The sequence below is a fragment of the Pogona vitticeps genome, chromosome 2 (assembly GCF_051106095.1).
Source record: "Pogona vitticeps strain Pit_001003342236 chromosome 2, PviZW2.1, whole genome shotgun sequence".
Classification (NCBI taxonomy): Eukaryota; Metazoa; Chordata; class Lepidosauria; order Squamata; family Agamidae; genus Pogona; species Pogona vitticeps.
Genome location: NC_135784.1, coordinates 230,867,708 through 230,888,891, shown reverse-complemented (window position 1 = coordinate 230,888,891; position 21,184 = coordinate 230,867,708). Strand labels below are relative to the sequence as shown.

The 21,184-nt window shown below is 42.6% G+C and overlaps 1 protein-coding gene across 1 annotated transcript; it reads left to right on the top strand.

Moving 5' to 3' along the window:
* The first annotated feature begins 5,998 nt into the window (after nucleotides 1-5,998).
* KCNV2 (potassium voltage-gated channel modifier subfamily V member 2) lies at nucleotides 5,999-20,864 on the top strand. Its single transcript, XM_020801551.3, has 2 exons — nucleotides 5,999-12,874; nucleotides 18,935-20,864. The coding sequence occupies exons 1-2, from the start codon at nucleotides 11,504-11,506 to the stop codon at nucleotides 19,214-19,216; spliced, it is 1,653 nt and encodes a 550-aa protein (XP_020657210.3). The 5' UTR covers nucleotides 5,999-11,503; the 3' UTR covers nucleotides 19,217-20,864.
* Nucleotides 20,865-21,184: the final 320 nt, after the last annotated feature.

The window sequence follows — 21,184 nt, the reverse complement described above, 5'->3', positions numbered from 1 at the left end:
TCTCAACCATGTGGCTACACGGTCGGAGGTCAGGAGAAGAGAATTACATATTTGCTTTTGCCGGAGGTCAGAGAAGAAGATGGGGGGGCATTGGAAGCTAATCCAACAAGCAGAAAGAGAGGGGGGGCAAGCCAGAGGCAGGGAAAAGAACTTTACAAATTGGTTAGTGGCAAGGCATAGTTACATTAGGCTGTGAAGCCCCTTCCCCCTGAAATCCATTGTGAGGTTGTATGTAAGACTGCTGTTTTCTCAAACACCTTGGAACCTTTCTGGGCAGTGGAAACATTTTTTTCTGAAATATCACAGTGAATGATATGTAGCGTTAACTTGAAGAACAGAATTACAGTGAATAAAGGTTATCAGATATGCATTTATTAATTCAAACTTTTGCACTCCCCATATACACCGAGGTACAACCTTCAGTGAGGTTCCTTTCCCAGAAAAGGTATCCATAGGGTTGCAGTGGATTTGTTGTTGTTGTTCAAATAGATTTATGACAATATTGTGACTGTTTGTGTATGTAGTACTATGTATATTTGTAAATAACTTTTAAATGTTGAATAAACTTAATTTTTTTAAAGGATTACAATTGCTTAAAAGTGCAAACCAATGCAGATGTACTCAGACATTATTCCACGTGGCCCTTGCTTGTTTCACCAAACAAAGAGCTCACACTATGTCATCCCACGAGCAGATACCGATTGTGACGTTCCCTCATTTCCTCACTGCCACCAGTGGATTTCCTTTATCCTCAATGTATAAAGAACTTTAGTCAGGCACTTGTCTGGTTACTGCCAACAGAACTTATTTATTGAAAGGTGTTAAATTTAAACAAAATCACAGATGTTCTTTATTCAATGCATACAATCAAATCATTAAAATGTCATAACCAATCACCACCTGCTCTATTTATCTTGACCAGCTTATCTCTATTCAAATCTGTTCTCACTATCTCCCTGACTATCTGTTTCTCTCTCTCTGCAACTTCTATATCTCTCCCTCTCTTCTGCCAAACCTTCTTATATCCACTGACTCCAGCCCATCCCTCTTATAGGCTCATGCAAATGAGATCCAGAATATGAGTGACAGGGGTGACGTGAGGCAGTCATCACATATAAGTGCAAACCAATGCAGATGTACTCAGAAATTATTCCAACTGTGTTCATCCTCCTACATACAGGTTTATTTAGTAACATGCATAGTCTGCATCCGTCCCAATATTTTATTTTTTTAGGAAGACTTTTGGAGAGCAAGGCTGATTTTAGAAGACCCAGTCGACAATCCAGTACCTATATAACTGGGAGCCAACCCCACTGGATATAATACCACTTACTTCTGGAGTAGAGATATGCCTAGAATGGGACAGTTAAACCTTTTTTTAAACTGTGGATACTGGGACAGTTACATTAGGCTGTACTCCTCTGCACCCTTGTTAAATAGTGATAAATAATTGCAAGGTTTTAGCCTTTTGTTTCTGTTCGTGGGGTTTTCTTGTCAAAGATACTGGAGTGGCTTGCCAGTTCCTGCTCCAGGTGGATCACGTTTAATCAGAACTCTCCGTTTTGGGTGTCGTTCCATGGCATAGCCCATAGCTTCTATGAATTTCTCATGCCCCTTCGTCACAACAAGGCAACAATCCATGGAGGATTATGATCATGGCCACTGGCCCCATCACCTCCTGGCAAATGGAAGGGGAAGTTATGGAGGCAGTGACAGATTTTTCTTTCTTGGGCTCCATGATCACTGCAGATGGTAACAGCTGCAACAAAATTAAAAGACGCCTGCTTCTTGGGATGCAGCAATGTATGGAAGTGAGAGCTAGACCATAAAGGAGGCTGACCGCCGAATAATTGATGCTTTTGAATTGTGGTGCTGGAGGAGACTCTTGAGAGTCCCCTGGACTGTAAAGAGAACAAACCTATCCATTTTGAAGGAAATCAACCCTGAGTGCTCACTGGAAGGACAGATCTTGAAGCAGAGGCTCCAATACTTTGTCCATCTCATGAGAAGAGAAGACTTCCTGGAAAAGACCCTGATGTTGGGAAAGTGTGAAGGCAAGAGGAGAAGGGGACGACAGAGGACGAGATGGATGGACAGTGTCATTGAAGCGACCAACATGAATTTGACCGAACTCCAGGAGGCAGTGGAAGACAGGACGGCCTGGCGTGCTCTGGTCCATGGGGTCACAAAGAGTAGGACATAACTTAATGACTAAACAACAACAAAACGTCTAAAAATGCAAATGTTTAATGTTCCAGTGGAACTGGAAAACATTACTTCTAAAAAATAATGTTGTTTTCATTAGTTAACTAATTATTTGTGACAATATTACATATAGTCCCTTCTAGACCCTGGGATGACATTGCCACCCAAACAGTGAAACAAAGGGATTGATCCATGCACACTGGGGCATGTCCACACAACGATAATTAAACATTTCCATGTGAACCACAGCCATGATTCCAGTAATGGGAACTGCTCAGAGTGTGGTATAGAAAACTCTGAGTCAACCTAAATTAACCCAAGACTTTGAATTAGGTTGATTCAAAGTTTTCCATATCACAGAGCCAGGCAGTTCCTGCTGCTGAAATAACTGTCACTGTTCACATGGAAACTGAGCCCTTTCTCAAGTTCTTTTGTGGGTGGACTGTTAGAAAGGTAAGGGCAACAAGGGCCTTGAGGTAGCTATTATGAACCCAATAACTCTTATTCAGATTCATAGAGAACTGAAATGCTACCAGCTTTCTTTCTTCTCAGTGTGTTTTCTCTTTTGGGGAGGAACAGAAAGGCAAACATTTCTCAATTATTTTAGTTTGCAAAGTGAGCCATCTTAAGGGCTCCTTCAAAATCCTTTGCTGCCCTGTATGCTCAACCTGCAAAAAGCCACATCTCCGGGCCAGGTCACACTGACAATAAGAACAAGAATATGCCGCAGTTCAATTGAAATTGCTCTTTAACCAATCTGCAGTCACGTGGTATTTAATTTGCTGTCCCATTCACTTGCATTAAATTTTTATGTGTTGCTTTTTAAGCGGGAACACACGCACACACGTAGCCTAGCGCTCGAGGATCAGACAGATGCACATGCACACACATGCACACACAGAGAGGAGAAGAGACAGATTTAGAGTTACTGCAAGTGAGGCGTGCAGGTACTTTCTCCCTCTCCTGGAGACAGGAACCTCAAACCCTCGACCTAGAGAGCGAGCCAGAGGAGGAAGAGGAACCATAATTCTCTTTGGATTTCAGTTCCTGGAGAAACACTTCCTGTGGGGAGTTTTGCCCAAGAGGAAAAGGAGGAGGAGCAACTGCAACACCTGTCCACCTTCTCTGTAGTGGTGCAAACACATGGAGGCCCATGACTTTTATTTGTAGAATCATCCCCAACCATAAAAGCCTGAGTCCCTGGCATGCCTTGGATTGGTAGTCTGTGGGTACAAATGGAATCTATGGTTTGGTGAGGATCTCATATAGAGGCATCCTTCAGTCTCGAAAGACTATGGTAACGTGCTCTGTATGAAGGACTTGGAACAGCGTCTAGTGTGGCTGAGGAGGCCAATTTGGGAGTGACAATCTCTTCCACACTGAAGACAAATCCAATCTGTCCCCTGTCCAGCTCCCTGGTTTTGCTGCTTTTGTGACTTCCTCTTTGCCTCGGCCTGCTGGATAAGAGTCTCTTCAAATTGGGAGAGGCCGTGATGCAACGCCTGCCTCCAGGCTGAACGCTCAGATGTCAGGGTTTCCCATCTGTTGAGGTCTATTCCTAAGGCCTTCAGATCCCACTTGCAGATATCCTTGTATCGCAGCTGTGGTCTCCCTCTGGGGCGATTTCCCTGCACTAATTCTCCATACAGGAGATCCTTTGGAATCCGACCATCAGCCATTCTCACGATGTGCCCAAGCCAACATAGACGTCATAAATCATATGAAATCATGAAATCACCTCTTCCTTCTCCCTCTCCCCTTCTTCTTCCCCTCTCCCTTCATTTTTCCCTCCCACAATCCCAAATGAATGACTCTCCCTGCTTGCAACTGCTGGCAGAAAAACAGCCTTCCTTCTACCCACCTCTCCTCCCTCCCCAGCGGAGGAAAGACTCAGCACAAGCACACGCAGAATTAGCACAGCAACATAGACATGGGGAGAAATTTTCCCAGACAGAGGAGTGCACATTGGGTAGGACGATTCATAACACATCTGCCTCAAAATAAATGAATTTCTGCCAAAGGAGCAGATATATGTGCTCCCCTGTCACATTGCTCTGTTTGTGCATGTACCTCATGTAAATGTCCAAATTTAAGTTGATGTAAAATATGCTAATCTTGATTTTAATTGGGTGTGGGGTTTTTTTCAGTAGTAAGGCTGGGCTCTAAGACAGGGCAAATGACACAAGAGTTCTGTGTAAGCACACCTAAAGCCAGAATAAGTGAAACAAATATTTGCACATACTATATCTGGCCCATGTACTCCTGTTTTGGCCTTCTTCCCTTTCCTGTTAGCCAGTCAGTCAGTCCAAAGCAGAAGCAGGATTGAGACAATTTTTCCCATCAAAAGCCTACCCCTGGAGATAAAAAAAAGAGAAATTAAGTTCTGGTTCCTGAATGTCATCAAGAAACACAAAGAGGAACAACACGTTGGGTAAAGACATATTTTCTTTGGTCTCTTCACACTTTCTCAACACTCAACTGGAGTGGACATCCCCTGGTTCTAGTATTGTGTGAGGGAAAAGAGCTTCCTTCGATCCATTTTATCCATCCCCTGCATGATTTTATACATCTCAATCATGTCTCTCCCCCCCCAGGCACCTTTTCTCTAGACTAAAGAGCCCCAAATGCTATAGCCTTTCCTCATAAGGAAGGTGCCCCAGGCTCTGTGGCTGCACACCTGTTTTAAGGTGGATGCATGTTAGCAAACTTTCGTTCATGTACTACAGAGTAAATTCCATATTGTGGGTTATAATATCTTGACATGCCTGTGCACTTCAAACCCACAAACTCACTAAGGCAGAGACTTGTCCACCCAAAAAACCAGAAACCAAAACACAACAGAAGTAATAGTGGTCCAGTGCAAAGAGTTGTTCTCCAAACAGCTACTAAACAGGAGACTGGACTAGCACAGGAGGGACAATGGCTCAGGACCACAAAATCAGAGTTCCTTCACCTGAAGGATAAAGGACACTCATTTGATAACCAAGATGTACTCATTTTGGACCGAGAAGATAGGTGGTCAGAGAGGCCATACATGTTCATATAGGAAATTCCTCACTCAACAGGGGTGGAGGCCTTAGATACAACTTGTCCTCTATTTATCATGCTGCCCTTTCATCCATCCCCAGAAAGATTAGGACCACACATACCAGAAAGACCACTGTTGATGACTGTTAATGACCCCTGACAAAGGATGGAGAAGGACTGCAGAAGTGGGATTTTCACTTAACCCCCCCCCCCCAGTCCTATGTCCTTCTGTTCAGACCAGGGGGAAGTGAAACCAAAGTGAAGGATATATCGGGGTCTCCTACCAACAACATCTTACACTGAAGAAGCTACTTGGATGAGTAGCAAAATGTCTCAATCTAATAAGAAAGAAGTCCAGTTGTCATGACTCAAATTCCAGATTTTTAGACCACTCTTTAGACTTAACCATATTTCTAACATGCAGTCAAACGTGACACTCACAAAACCCCTAATCAGTTCAGGTATTTCATGAGTTCCAGCTCAAGCACACCTGTTGCAACTAAATAAGGCTTTGATTCATTGCATCAAGTATACTTGAGACAACAGCTGTTTTGCATATTTCTGCTGTAGTGAGGAATTCTGTTCAGGGGTTTGAATAATTCTGAGACAGCAGAATTCATTAAAAGTTGCATTTTCATTGAATTTGGGGAAATCACTTGAAGTATTTGTTATGCTGAGCTATTTCAATTGCTTTTATTTGATTTGTCCGCTGAAAACAGCTGAAAGTCTGTAAATTTTGACAATAAACCTGATTTGCAATGTGGGTTGAATAATTTTGATTAAACTGTACAAAAAAGCACCTAGTGCACTTTGAACTGTTGAAATTTAAGTGACAAAAAGAGCCTTTTCTTGTTATACCTGAAGCCCAAATGTGGGCCTGTTCTCAATGTGGAATCAAAGAACTGGAAGATCTTAAGGAAGTACTAGACTCCTATTGAATGTTTTCACTACATAGACTTTTGAGCTTTCCTGCTTGTGATTATTTTAATGCTTTTCTTTCTTTCTTTCTTTCTTTCTTTCTTTCTTTCTTTCTTTCTTTCTTTCTTTCTTTCTTTCTTTCTTTCTTTCTTTCTTTCTTTCTGGGACTTGCCTGGCATTTTACACCATCATGCATAACAAAACCCACAACTCCTTGCATTAACTTAACATTTTCAGATATTTCTATTTTTATAGTGCAAGGATCTACTTTGAAGAACAGGTATTGACATTTGTACCCTCAGATTTTATTTTCCTGCAACTCTGAGACTAGCTTACTGCCTGTTCTGGAATGTCCCATTTCCCTTGAGCTTTCATTCGGAATCAATCCAGTTTATTGAGCATAGATTTGCTTGTATTTGTCAGCTCTTGACTGCTGATTTGTTAGCCTCTTATTTTACGTCACTGTGTAGAGATAATATACATTCTTGTGGAGATATCATGCAGAGAATGATAGATTGCATGGCTCCCTGGGGCGAACAGAAGCATGTCTGGCACTGGTTTATTGTGTCTATAGATGACCATGCAACGCTAATGAGTCATGTTGCCACTGCATTTTCTGGCAGAGCTCCTGCGTTTTTAACCAGTGAGTGACAGGGGAAGAAGGAAAGCTTTTTCCATCTTTGAACTCAGAAGATTTTTTGCTTCTGGCATTCACTGTCTTGTGTAGCTTTTACAGACAGAGGGCAAGCTGTGAACATGGAATTGTGGCTGACTTTGTTTGGAGACAGAGATCTAGGTAGTTTAGCCTAGGATATAATATTTTAGATTAAGAGGTCAGTTTGAATCCTATAGGGGTACTGTTGACCAAATCACTCTCTTTAAGCCTAACTTCACAGGGTTTTGTGAGGATTAAATGGGATAAATGCCCAAGGGTGCAACCTTGAAGGCTTTAAGAGGTAAGAACGGATATAACTGTAATAAATACCTTTTAAAATAAAAAGCAACCTATTTTTTGGAGCTTAGCCTAGAATCTTAGGATCATGTAGAATTCACTGTTATTTTTTTTTTCATAATCAGCTGTCCAGCTTTCGGTGTAAACTCTTCAAACTCTTCATTTTATAAGACCAGTGCTCAGCTCTGTGTGTGTGTGTGTGTGGGGGGGGGAATAATTAGCTTCTGCATTAAAGCAAACCTAGGAAATCATGTTTACCCCACAGAATGTCTGGATATAAAGGAGAACAACCATGGCAAAGACTAAATGGTATCATGGTGTATGAAGTTAGCAACAGGCAAACTTGCATTGGATGAACTGGAAATCCGCTAAGCCTCTGTAAGCCTGCATTCTTTTCTCTCTTTTTTCATGTATTAAAATTATTCATCACTTTCCCCCCCTCAATGGGGCTCTGTTGCATTAAAATCCAATAGGACTGGAAGCATGTAAGAACCTTTTTTAAAGGGCCACAACCAGTTAAAAGAACTCAAGGCCTGATGAAACAATATCTTTTTTATTTTCTTGTCAAAAACTCAGTTGTGGGGGGCACCCACCCTTATATTCCTTGGGAGGGGATTTGACAACTGAAGTAGTGTTTCCCAAACAGCCTCCTGGCTAAGGCATTCAACAACCTGGACTGCTTGTTGATGGTAGGTTGTGAAGCTGAGCCTCTGAGGAGAGTCTTGGACTACAGGCAGACTCATATCTGAGGAGATGGTCTTTTCAGGGCAGCTCCTCATAGCACAAGTTACTTTAATCTAATCAAGAGTCAATTAAGAAGTGAATTCTTATGGCCAGATTTGCCTTCCCTAAGAAAGAAGATGGTTGTTACACAAACTAAAGCCAGAAGAAAAAGTTATCTGCATGCAAATAGTGTCTTCTGCTTCATAACATAGGCTCATTGTGGCTCTGTCCACTCGCATTGTATTAATTTTTACTTATTTGTTACTAATGCCATACTGTTACATGGACCCATAGTACAGTAGTCTCCTGCCTAAGGAGGTCTACAGCTGCTCAGCTACAGCAGTGCTGCAGTTTTAAATGTTCTTAAGCTAGCCACAGGGCCTGCATACATGTTGGTGGGTTGTCCTCAAGAATGGATGTAGGTCCCAACATCAGTCAACACAAGTCACCTTATTTGTGTACTGCTTTTCCATATACATTGCTGCCAAAGTGATTCTCTCTCTCTCTCTATCTTTTTCTCACCCACTCACCAGCATTTGTGGGGAGGGGAGAATCAAAGATATTTATGAATCCATCAACATTATATGTTTATTTGCAGTGTTTCTTTATGGCAGACAGATACTGGATAATTCAGTTCTTCCGTCACCATATGGCCAAACCTGCACTCCCCAGGAAAAAAAAACAGATCAAATCTGCAACAAGCTTTATTGTAGCACATGATGGGGGTTCAAAATGGTACCCAGTTCATGTTTTTCCCCATCTCCCCTTATTCATCTCTCAACCACCCTGTATACCTCGCCACCATATCTTCAGTTCCAGACCCGCTTTGCACCTCTCTTTGCAGATGCAGAGGACCAATCCTGTATTTAAAATGGCCAACCCACGTAGACTGTGTCTTCCAAGAGGCTGTGGTGTGGTGTGGTTCCCCAAAATAGGTGATGGATCTCCTGGAGATCTGGGGGGAAGAGAGAGTATAGGAGCTCTTGTGAAAGAACAGACTCAATCAACAGCTTTTCCAAGCAATTTCTCCTTTATGTAATAGGTCTCCTGTGTGTATATAAAAGTGCTTCTGCTAGAATTGGAAAGGAGGTGCAGTCCTTAATCTTCAAGAAATGCTTTAGATTTAGGTGGGAGGCATAAAACTCACAAAACATTTGCAAGAAATATGTAATAGAGAGTTGACTCAAAGAAGGAGAAGACAGCCATCAAACAAAAGGCATCAGTTGATCATATCTTACTGGGTTCCATGTCATATATTCATGGAAAATATTTAGGGATTGAACCAGTAAATATTTGACATTCAGTCCAACCCGAAAGTCAAATTTAAGTTCTTAGGCAACCCTAGGCCCATCAAACAGCTGTTTCAGTGCCTGAGGAAATCCTTCCAAGCAAGTGAAGTACTGGCTTGCAAGTATGGGGCTTATACTAGAGAAAAGTAGGTGACCTGAATTCCACAGAAGTCAGTGGGACTTCAGGACAGTATCCAGCAGCCTGGTCTCCCAGGCCACCCTTCTAAAAAGGTGGGCTGCAGCCAACGAAAACTTACGCCAGAGAGTTTTTTAGTCTTGGGAGTGCCACTAGCTTCATCACTGTTATATGTATTAAAGAAATATGTATTTGCATGAGGAAGGAGTCAAAGCTCAGCAGAAGAGTATGTGCCAGATACATAGAATATCCTTTCCCTAAGACATCTACATAAAATTATATTATGAAATTTGGAAGAACTTCTCCTTCGAGCTGTTAGACAGCTGCTGCACGTCAGTGTAGAGCTAGTATTGGACTGCAGTGAATATGCATCTGTGAATGTGGGCACACATTTACTATCAGTCCTTCTGATGAGAAGACCCCTTCTCTCCAATAGTATTAGGGAGGAAAAGCCTGATTTATACAGAAGTCTATTGATCTTCTGTTCTTGTTATGTGCCGTCAAGTTGGAAGTGATTTATAGTGACCTAATAGGGTTCTCAAGGTATATGAGGTATTTAATTAATAATAATTGCACGCTGTCAAGTGCATTCCAATTTATGGTGACCCTTTCCAGGGTTTTCCAGGTAGGTTTACTCTTCCCTTCCTCTGGGGGCCTTCTGGGACTGTGCAGCTTACCCAAAGCCACATTGGCTGGCTCTCCTTCAGGAGAAAATCATACTCCTGACCTGGGGCTCTGCAGCCAGATACCTAAACCAGCTATCCAGCCAGCATAGTAAGGTATTTAAGGAATGATTTTACCAGTTGCTCACCCCCAGTGAGCTTCTGTGGCAGAGCCAGGGAATCAAACCCAGGCCTCCTGAGTCCTAGTCCATTACTCTATCCACTACATCAGTGGTCCCCAACCTTGGGCCTCCAGATGTTCTTGGACTTCAACTCCCACAAATCCTGGCCAGCAGAGGTGGTGGTGAAGGCTTCTGGGAGTAGTAGAACATCTGGAGGCCCAAGGTTGGGGACCACTGCACTAAACCACACTGGATACCATGGGCCTTCTAGCTCGGTATTATCTACTAACTGGCAGCAGCTGGAGAATCCCAGCTAGAGTAGATGTATTGATTTCCTTGTTGTCTCACCATTCAACAAGTGATTCAATTACGTAGTCTACTCCATTTGAGACTAGCAACAGGATTTAGGCCACCTCCATCCTTCAAAATATGCCAACAAATTAATCCAAAATCTGTTTCAGGAAAAAAAAATCAGAATTATAATCCTAGGTAATTCAGCAAATGTGCAAACAGTGACATTTTGGTGTTGTGTGCCTAATATATCTTCCCTCTGCAGTCAAAAGTAAAGAGTAATAACAAAGCATGGAAGCTCCTCCTGATCGAACCCCCCACGCTTTTAGATGATTGGCTTCAAGCTTCTGAGATTTGATTAGGCATTGTTAAATCACTTTCAACTTCACAGCCCTAAAAGCATGCTTAAAAATAAGAAAGATGAGACACTCAGGATGAACGTTCTGAGTTCCATGCCAGTTTTTGTGCTTGTGGAGGAGTACATGTGGCACTGCTTGTTAACTCTTATTTTAGTAACACTAATCTACTACATAACATTAGAATGGGCCCTCAGAGTTTTCAACAAAGAAAGGCATTATTTTGTCACTTGTAAAATGGGCTATAATATATGACACAATGCTAAGAACTTATTAATATACAGAATGAGGGAACCTGAGAGAAAATCAGGGACAAGACGCATGCACGCATAAAGATGCATAAATCCAAAATAAGCCATGGGACACCCCCCCGTCCTGAATCCATATTCCGAGACTGCACAAATAGAAACTCTTTGATTTTTTATTAGCACTAATAACTCTGCTTTTCACTTTTTTTGACTGATTATCCACAGATTTCTGGATCCATAATCATTCACGTCACACAGAGAGGGAGAGGAGGCTGAAACAGGATAATAGCCTTTAAATCCCCTTCTCTAAGCACTCAGATCTTCCCTGTCAGCAAGATTAAAGCGGTCAACAGCAGTCCCCACGCGTCTGTATCCCACAGTGAGTTTTCACAACAACTGGAGCTGGTGGTGGATGGGGAGCAAAGAAATGTGAAGCTGCTTTTCGTGCCGGATGCTTCAGCCAAGAAGGAGCAAAGTGAGAGAGCAGCGGCAGCACCAGCATCAGCAAGCGGCACAGGTTTCCTAGCAGTGGTGGGGAGACAGAGAGGCACCTCCCTCTGACTCTAAAGGAACCATGTGGAATGCGGAGCAAGGAAGGCCATCTGAGACCACAGATTACAAAGCAGAAGCTCCAGGGGCCACCATGGAATTGGCTGCAGGATGTAAAGATACAGTATGCATAGACACACAGTCTGAGAGATTTGATGCCAGATACTGGGGATCCTTGTCTCAACTCCCTCAAGAAACTGAGAAGAACTACTTCTGCTTGGAGGATGAGGAGGAGGGGGAGAATGAAGAAGGAGATCCTTCAGTATTTCCATTCAGCCCTGCTTTTGCTTCTGGAACAGCTGGTACTTCCTCCTCTGTGCTGAATGTCAATGTCGGTGGCCGGACTTACCGGCTGACTTACCAGGCAGTGGCCATCTATCCCACAACGCGCCTGGGCCGTTTGGCCACATCCACTGACCGGTGGCATCAGCTAGGCTTGTGCGACGACTACGCAGCCCAAGGTGACGAGTATTTCTTCGACCGAGACCCTGCCGTCTTCCAGCTGGTCTACAACTTCTATGCTTCAGGAGTTTTGCGGGTGCAGGATGAGCTATGCCCCCGCAGCTTCTTGGAAGAGCTGAGCTACTGGGGAGTACGGCTCAAATACACCCCACGCTGCTGTCGCATCTGCTTTGAGGAGAGGTGTGATGAGCTAAACGAGCAGCTGAAAGTGCAAGAGGAGCTACGTGCCCAAGCCGCTGTCCAGGAGAGCGAGCATCTCTTCCATCACATGCGCTATGCGGTGCAGCGCTGGCGCCTCTGGAACCTCATGGAGAAACCCTTCTCCTCGACCATGGCTAAAGTGATGGGGGTGGCCTCCAGCCTGTTTGTTCTCATTTCTGTGGTGGCACTAGCTCTCAACACTGTGGAGGAGATGCAACATAAGGACAAGGGAAACAGAGAGTTTCGGCCCATCCTGGAGCATGTGGAGACCTTCTGTATTGCTTTCTTCACTTTAGAGTATGTGCTGCGGCTGCTCTCCACCCCAGACCTACGGCGCTTTGCTAGCAGTGCCCTCAACGCTGTAGACCTCATTGCAGTCTTGCCCCTTTATCTCCAATTACTGTTGGAATGTTTTGTCGATGAGGACTTGCCTCATGGGCAAGGTTCCCCCCATGAACATGAAATTGAAAAAGTGGGGCGAGTGGGGAAAGTAGGGCAAGTGCTACGCATCATGCGCCTGATGCGCATTTTCCGCATCCTCAAATTGGCCCGCCATTCCACGGGGATGAGAGCCTTTGGCTTCACTTTGCGCCAGTGCTATCAGCAGGTGGGCTGCCTCTTTCTGTTCATTGCCCTGGGAATCTTTGCCTTCTCCGCCATGGTTTACACAGTGGAGCACGATGTTTCCAGCACAAACTTCACCAGCATTCCTCATGCCTGGTGGTGGGCTGCCGTAAGTACCTCGCTTGTTATTCGAGAATTCATTTCCTTGCTCCTTCCTCTTTACTCTGTTTGTGTTGAAAGCAAGAAAGCATGCTCAGATTTCTGAACATCTGTTCTGAGCTTTGCTTTTCCAGAACATGCGCAAATGCACACCCACACACCCTCAGCTGGCAGCTTTAGTCTATCAGTTTGAACAGATCAGTCTGTAATCAGTGAGGCTGAGCTTCATTTGGGGTGGTTATTTGTAGCTATGCTCTGTACTGACTTCCTGCTGCTGTGAGAGTGGAGAGGAGGAAGTTAAAAGGAGGCACATGGTTGCATTGTTGACCTTAGCATGGCAGTGCCGCATGCTTCCAGGCAATACCACTAAAGGGAGGGCTCAGTTTTCCTTCTGATCTGAGTTTAAATCATTGTAGTACAAAGATGTTTGGATCAGCTTTTCCACAACAATTAAAGCTTAGAGATGGGAACATATCCACGTGCAACTGGGAGAAGAGACAGCTGTCCTTCATGAGATGTTCAGACAACTGGCAGTAGCAGCTACAAATGATATTTTGTTTTATTTATACAGAGACAGCAGTGGTGGGCAAAAATAACAAAATGAGGGGAACTGGCTGGCTCAGTTCTTGGTAATATGATATGGAGCTGACCACTCTGGCTAACAGGAACCAGAAACCAGCCGTGCCTGAAAAACACTGCATTCCTTGTAGCAGTTGGCTGGAAAAAGAGGTCTGGGATAAGTAGCACCTGGTCCAAAACTTGGGCAGCCAATCATATGGAATCCTTGGGTGACAGTAGTTTTCACTTGGCTGCCAGAGATAATCACACATAAAAACCCATATACTGTACTGGTAGATAAATTGAAGGTTGATGTAAGTTTCATTGGATATTAACATTGTTTGTGGGCTGTGTAGACAGGAAACAATCAAGGTTGTTATACAAGCTGGGGAAGCTGGAGAATATAGCACAACGGTTATCTCATACAGGTGTATGAAAACACAGCACACAGTAAGAGTTCCCTCTCTGATACCTCTTTCTTATGAGTATACAAAAGTAGGAGCAGATGCATGCCCCGTTTTGAATGTTTTGAATAACATTAGGCTGGATAGCCCGGTGGTTTAGGTATCTGGCTGCAGATCTAGAGGCTGGGGATCAATTCTGCGTGGTGCCTCCTGCAAGAAGCATGGGTAAGTTGTATAGTAAACCACTTCTGAGTATTCACTACCTGGGAAATCCTGAAAAGCGTTGCCATAATTCAGAATTGACTTGGCATCACATTACGATGATTATTAGGATTAATTATTAGAGGCCCTCACTACACAAGTTAAATATTCTCATTCTTTGGGGCTACTTCTTAATTAAGAAAAAAATTAAATATCTGCAAGAAAAAATGTTTGGGGTGCTTCCAGATGAAATGAGACAGATCTATAAGCTGATTCTATATCAACCAATGTTGACAGTTGTGTTGAAGTGAGAAAGCGCAACACTGAGCTGGTATACGAGCTCTCTCTCTCTCTCTCTCTCTCTCTCTCTCTCTCTCTCTCTCTCTCTCTCTCTCTTCGTGTGTGTGTGTGCATGCACCCATGCATGCACGCACATGTGCACACGCGCGCGCACACACACACACACACACACACACACACACACACACACACGCGCACACAGAGGTCCTTGGTTGCTGGCACTACAGGGCCAGCACCATGTTGGATCTATCCCCCTTTACCAATGAAAGGAACTCTTCTCCAAGAGAAACAATTTTGGCAATGGGCTCTCAGGATTGATAGCTAAGCTCTTCACCCTGTTAGGTTCTTCCTTATCTGGTTCAGCAGCCATTGACATAGTGACCCTTCCTTAAATATAAGATTCATGAGCCACCGTTGATTCACATTAAAGAGTGTCTGCAAAGCCCTTCGTCGGGAAGAACATCTAAGGAAGTGTTTCCTCTTGATTGCTTTTTGTTCTAGTTAAAACCTGGAAAGAGATTCTGATGGTTCAGCTTGTGTTTCTGGAACATCACCAGAAACCATAAGCCTATCATGTGGAATCTTTCAAAATCACTTTCTGATGGTGCAATCCTATGCATGTGAATAACAGAAACTTATGGGAAGGTTCACTGTGTGAGTCTTTCCCACCTGATCTTTACCTAGTGGCTATGCTAGCTGGATAGCTGAGTGGTTTAGATGTCTGGCTTGGAACTAAAGATCGGGAGTTTTATTCCCCACTGTGTCTCCTATGAGGACAGCCAACCTGTGTAGCCTTGGACCAGCTGCACAGTCCCAGGGTGACCCCAGAAGAAGGGAATGGTAAACCACTTCTGAGTATTCTCTACCTGGAAAACCCTGAAAAAGGTCACCATAATTGACTTGATAGCACATGATGATGGTGGTGGTGGTGATGATGATGGGTAGAGGATTCTGGGAGCTATTTTTCAAAAGCATTTTTTGTTTGGTGGGTTGAAGGAAGAAAGAATGAAGAACATGGGTCATATCTTTCAGAGTGTTTTACATGTTTATAGCAGGTGATGGTGCTATGCCATGGAGATACAGCTACTACACCACTGCAAATGGATGCCAGTGATGCTCAATGTATGTACAGGTGGCAGATTCATAGGAGTATTTTTTTTTTTTACAAATAGGAAAGAAACGATCCTCAACCCCAAGCTCTTCCTGTTAATTTTCACATGTGATATTAAAAAAAACTGAGTGGAATTTTCACTCTGGAACCATGGGCTACAGTCAGCAAGACACTGTTTCATCTTGTTGTTTATTTTTTGTGATATTTCTCCTGCATTAACATTCAATTCCAGTGACTTAATTTCCATCCGACCACAAAACTAATCCCATTGCTACCAGCAAATACGCCAGGTGCATCCTACAAATAAGCTCATCTGCTCAGAGAGCTAGCCTTATGTTTCATTCATCGGAAACACCGCTATTTAATCTCTTTTTTTCCCCTACTTTAAAAGGGGGGAGGAAAAAGGTCCAGTACACATGACTGCCTTTCCAGTGACTATTCCACTTTTAACAATGTGCTGTCATGTTGTAGACATTTCTCTCATTGTTTTGCCGACATCATTAGACCACTTTGGAATGGGCCATGATAACCATTACAAATTAAACTCAGTGGAAAGGCGAGGGCAAAATGAGCCATGATTATTTCCACAAAAGACATGATGTCAATGGGAGGACGGTTGCAGCTCAGTCAGGATGAATGCAATCCTGTCCAATTTCTGGCACTCAGCCTTTCCACCAGTTGCTTCTAGATTTCTCCCTAATGGCGGTTCTGTTTCAGGCATTCCCTGTGGCAATATGTGGTACAAGAGTCCATATTCCTACATGAAGGTTTAAAACTTGAGCTCGCCGGAAACAGACACCACTCTTGCGCCCACATATCCTTCTCCCAAGCCGCAGCAATACCAGCAGGAGAAACTCTTTCCCCCCTCCTACTGAGAATAGTTGAAGATAAGCAACAGAGCAGAAGGCAACAGGAGAAAACTTGGGAGAGTTCCCTTTTTGGACTACACATCTCTGGACTCCAGTAGCAGCACACCCAGTTGCCATGCTAACCGGGCAATTCTGGAAACTGGGATCAACAATGGAACTTTTCCAAGTTCTGGAAGAAAACACAAGCAGACTGAAGTGCTGCCATTATGTGCTTGGGAAGTCTTCTCCCAAGCACCTGTGTTGCTATATTGCTCCAGTTCATGCTGCTTTAGCTTGGCAGAACTGTGCTAACTGGATTTTGCCCATTGTCTGAAACCAGATGTTAATAATTTAACTCACAGAGGTTCAGAATCCAGCCCATAGAGAGTTGCAGCCTGGCCTGCAAAGGATCAGAATATGGTCCCCAGGTTACCCACTTCCACATCCCTCTCCTTCATCAGCTATATGGAGCCCTTTGTTTATAAAATCACTCTACAAGTAGCTTAAGTAGAAAAAACAAAAAACATATTTACTTACAGTTGTGAAACTACTATCAGAAGAATAAAAAAGAAAAGATAAATGGACTCTCCACCATGTGGAAGGATGTCCTCTATACTTGTTACATCCTTGGAGGCCAGAGATAGATAGATAGATAGATAGATAGATAGATAGATAGATAGAGAGAGAGAGAGAGAGAGAGAGAGAGAGAGAGAGAGAGAGAGAGAGAGAGAGAGAGAGAGAGCAAACAAAATGACAGAAGCAAACAAACAGGCAGAGAGGGCAGGGGTTTGCCTCAAGTCCAGGAAAAAGAACTTTGCTAATAAGTTCGTGGAAAAGCATAATTATGTTGGGTTGTGAAGCTCCCTTCCCACTGATATCCAATGTTAGGGTACATGGAAGATTGTTGTTTTCTTCAATAATTTTTAATTGAAATGCAGGTGTAAAATATAATAAATAAAGTAGGTAAGTGAGTAATGTTGAAAATTTAGCTTAGAGATTTTTTTTTACAAATTACATGTTTACATAGAACAACGTAAGAGAAAATAAGACATACACATTTAACATACTAAGTACATGAGACTACACAGTAAGGGAAATGCAGATTCACTCACTGTGAAGTCATATGAGGGAAGCTTGATTCCCCTGGGTCTGTTTGCATTAATTGACCTACAGGGAGAGGAGAAAGAATTGTTTGCAGCTTCTTAATACAGTTCTCTTATAGTCCCACAGGAGGTGCAGTTACAGTAGAACTAACTAGCAAGCTGTAAGCAAGATTCACAATGTCAGTTTCCTCCTCTTGTTATCTTTATTTATGATGTCTAGGTACGCTGGCATACTGTTAAAAGAAACAGTATGTGTGTGAGAGAGAGAGACAGAGAGAGAGATCTTGCTAATGGAGAAAGGGCAATTTATCTCACAGATACAACCAAAATACATACCTTGTTTGCCCATCTTTTACTTTTCCAACATTAATAGCTTCTTCAATCAGGTGATTAGCTTTGCTTGCTATTCCTATGATGGTACTGTATATGCAAAGTGTGTGCTGGTGGTTGGTGTGCTGGCTTTTCTATATTGATTCAAATGATAACACCACCTGAACCAATGTAAATAGATTCATTTTTTTAAAAGGAAGAAGCTCCAGTGGCAGAAGCAAAAATTATGGGTTTTTTTTTTGGGGGGGGGGAACTCTAGGCTGATTCACATTTGCTTTTACGTCATGTGGCTGATGAAAAATGTGAATCAATCCATTCCAATCCTGTAGCATTTCTCATATTTTTTCCTATTGTGGTTACAACCTAGGAGTAAATATGAACCAAACCTAAACAGATAATATTAACACCTGGCCTTCTTTTATTCAACATATAGATAACACTAATCCAAAGATTAGTCCAATCCAAAAGTAAAACCACCCACAACACATCTGGATGTCTAACAAAATCATAACTAGCAAAATGAAATTTGATATCGCAATCTGGGTGGGCAGGCTCAGTAAAATAGTGAGAGTTTTGTGAGCAGCAGCATGTGTTTAATCCCTGCATTTGTATTGGATGGTTTTAGAATTTCAAGATTAAATTTTTGCATTTTTTTCCTGTCTCACTTTTTTTTGGTAACATTAAGCTTAAAGAAGACTGAGAGGTGCTGTGGTGGCCACCTTGAAGTCTCTGAAGTGAAGTCATATGGGAGATGATGCACATTTGTTTTCTGTAGCTCCAAAGGGTACCATCCAGCCCAGTGGGTTCAGATGACAAGTAAGGAGATGCCAGCTTGACATTAGGAGGGACATCTTGACTGTTAGAGCCGTTTCGACAGTGGAATGGGCTACACCGGAAAGCAATCATTTTCAAACAGAGGGTGGAAAACTACCTGCCAGGCATGTTTTAGCAGTGGAGGCCTACATGAGCAAAATTAGACCAGATTGTTTTTAGGGATCCTTTCAAACTCTACAGTGCTATGGTTCAGTCTTCTAGGCTTAATGAACCAATATTGTGATTTTCTGTAAATTACTGATGTGGTTTTCTGCTCTAAAGTTCCAATGCCACACTGTCCGACAGTGTTCCTCTCATAAACATCTGAACAGTTGAACAATTCTCAGCATAAAATGTTGGTTTTGATTTCAGAGTAACTACCTTCTTTTTGCTTGTTTAAAGGTTAGCATTTCTACAGTGGGATATGGAGACATGTGCCCAGAAACCCACCTTGGGCGAATCTTTGCTTTCCTCTGCATTGCTTTTGGAATCATTCTGAATGGGATGCCCATCTCGGTCCTTTACAATAAGTTCTCTGACTATTACATCAAGCTGAAAGCATATGAATATACAGCTATCCGAAAGGACAGGGGCAAAGTGAACTTCACCCGACGAGCCATGAAGAAAATCTCTGAGTGCTGTGGAAACAGGCCAACACAACTGCCAAGACACCGATACCATTAATTCTCTAGGAAAGAAAAGGAGATGGCGAAGCCAAAGACCAAGGTGCCCCTTGGGGCAATCCACACAAGAGACTAGGCTAGAAATTTGGGGGTCGGTAGGAACGAAGAGCAAAGGATACACTATCATTTGATTCAAAACTTTGAAAAAAGAGATACAGTACTTGATTTTTGTTCTTGTTACTTTATCTGATAAAAGTTCCAGCCGACATTCACACAACCGCTGGAATTCAGCTGGATCAATGGACTGTGAACAAGCAATTGATTCCAGTAAGGAGTGCTCTGAGAAAGGAGGTCTAATGAGACACCATATGTCTGGTCTGCAAATCAACACAATGTTACCCATGTTGCTGTTTGATGCTGAACAAAATGTGTGCCCTGCCTGTAAGTAAAGATGCACAAGAACCTGAGACCAGCTAAATTAGGTTATCACATGGGGTGCATAATCTCAGAAGGCTCTCATTCTGGCAGTTAAGATACAGCTGCAATCACAAACAATTCCTCCCCTTCTACGGCACCTGAACTTTGTTGCCTGAGACAGCTCCTTCACTCTGGCTAATGGTAGTGCCGGCCCTGGTTCTATGGTAACCCAGGCAAAAACAAAGTCAATTTGAAAATAATTATTTATATTTGCATTGCAATGCAAATATTTGCCAATTGATTGATGCCAATGTAAGCTACATCGTAAAAATACAATATTCATCAATTTACTGACTGGCATGGCAGATGTTGTCTCAAAGTCAGAATAATAGTGGTAGACTTTGGAGGAGAATTATGTATTGGTCTTTGGTATTATTTTATTCAAGTATTTATTGCTAAGAAGGTATGAATGGCACCTGAATCCTATAAATGTATCTACATTTTTTCTAAAAAAACTTTTGTGAAATTTAAGTGTTCGAATAGAAGCACTACAGTGTGTTTTTTAAGGGAGGAGGGAGAAAAGTACCTCCCCAAAAAGTGGTTGTATAAGCCAATGTGGGAACAAGAAGCTTGAAAGATATATCAGAATTAGAGATGGGGACAAAGTACTTTGTGTCCCTTCACCATAAGTCATCTGCTCGGCAGCAGAGCTGTTATACTTTCCCTGCCCCCATCCCCCTCGCTGATACCTGGTGTGCATTGCTCCTTCCCTCCCCATTTCATGATCTTCCAGTACAGGCAGGAGCCTGAACTTCCCTTCTCTGCCTCCTCCAGCAGCTGGCCACTCAAAGGCAGCACTGCAGGAATCCCTGCCCATCTCCTCATCTGAGTGGGCAAATACTGGAGGAAGTGGAGAAGGGAATACCATGTTCCTGCCCAGACTGGAAGATTGCACACTGGGGAGGGAAGGAGCAACATACACCACCTGGTGAATGGAAGCGCTGGAAAGGGGGGTGCAGGATGCAGACGATGTATGACGATGGGTCATGAAGTATTTTGTGCCCCTCTTTAATTAGATTTTTTCTTAATTAGAAAAAAAATCTTAATTTCTTTAATTAGATTATTTCCATAACAAAAAAAAAAGATTGGAAGTCAGACTAGTATTCTTCTTGAACTGCATTATCATACAAAACAGGTGAATAGGGATTGATGGGGAAAATAACTCAATGAAAATATTTGCCAATGGATGACAATGTAAGCTGCATTGTAAAAATATAATATTAGTCAGTTTACTGATTGATTCATTTTGTTACTTATTGTTATTGAGGTATATTTTATAGATTAAGTAGAAGACTTGCTATAGTACTAAACCACAAATCAAATTCTAGACATTGGCTTGAATAGAATAGGAGAAATAGATGAAATTTGGTAATCCAAATATTTCTCCAGCTGTTCTCCCAGCTACTATAAGAACTGCAGATAAACTCAGAAGACATTTTGAGGGGTAATAGATGATGTCATAGTGACTGCAAATCAAAACTTTCCAGTCCATCATGCCAGCAAGCCCCAGCTTCACTACACCACTGTAGTTTGCAGTGTCCAGGATGAGCTT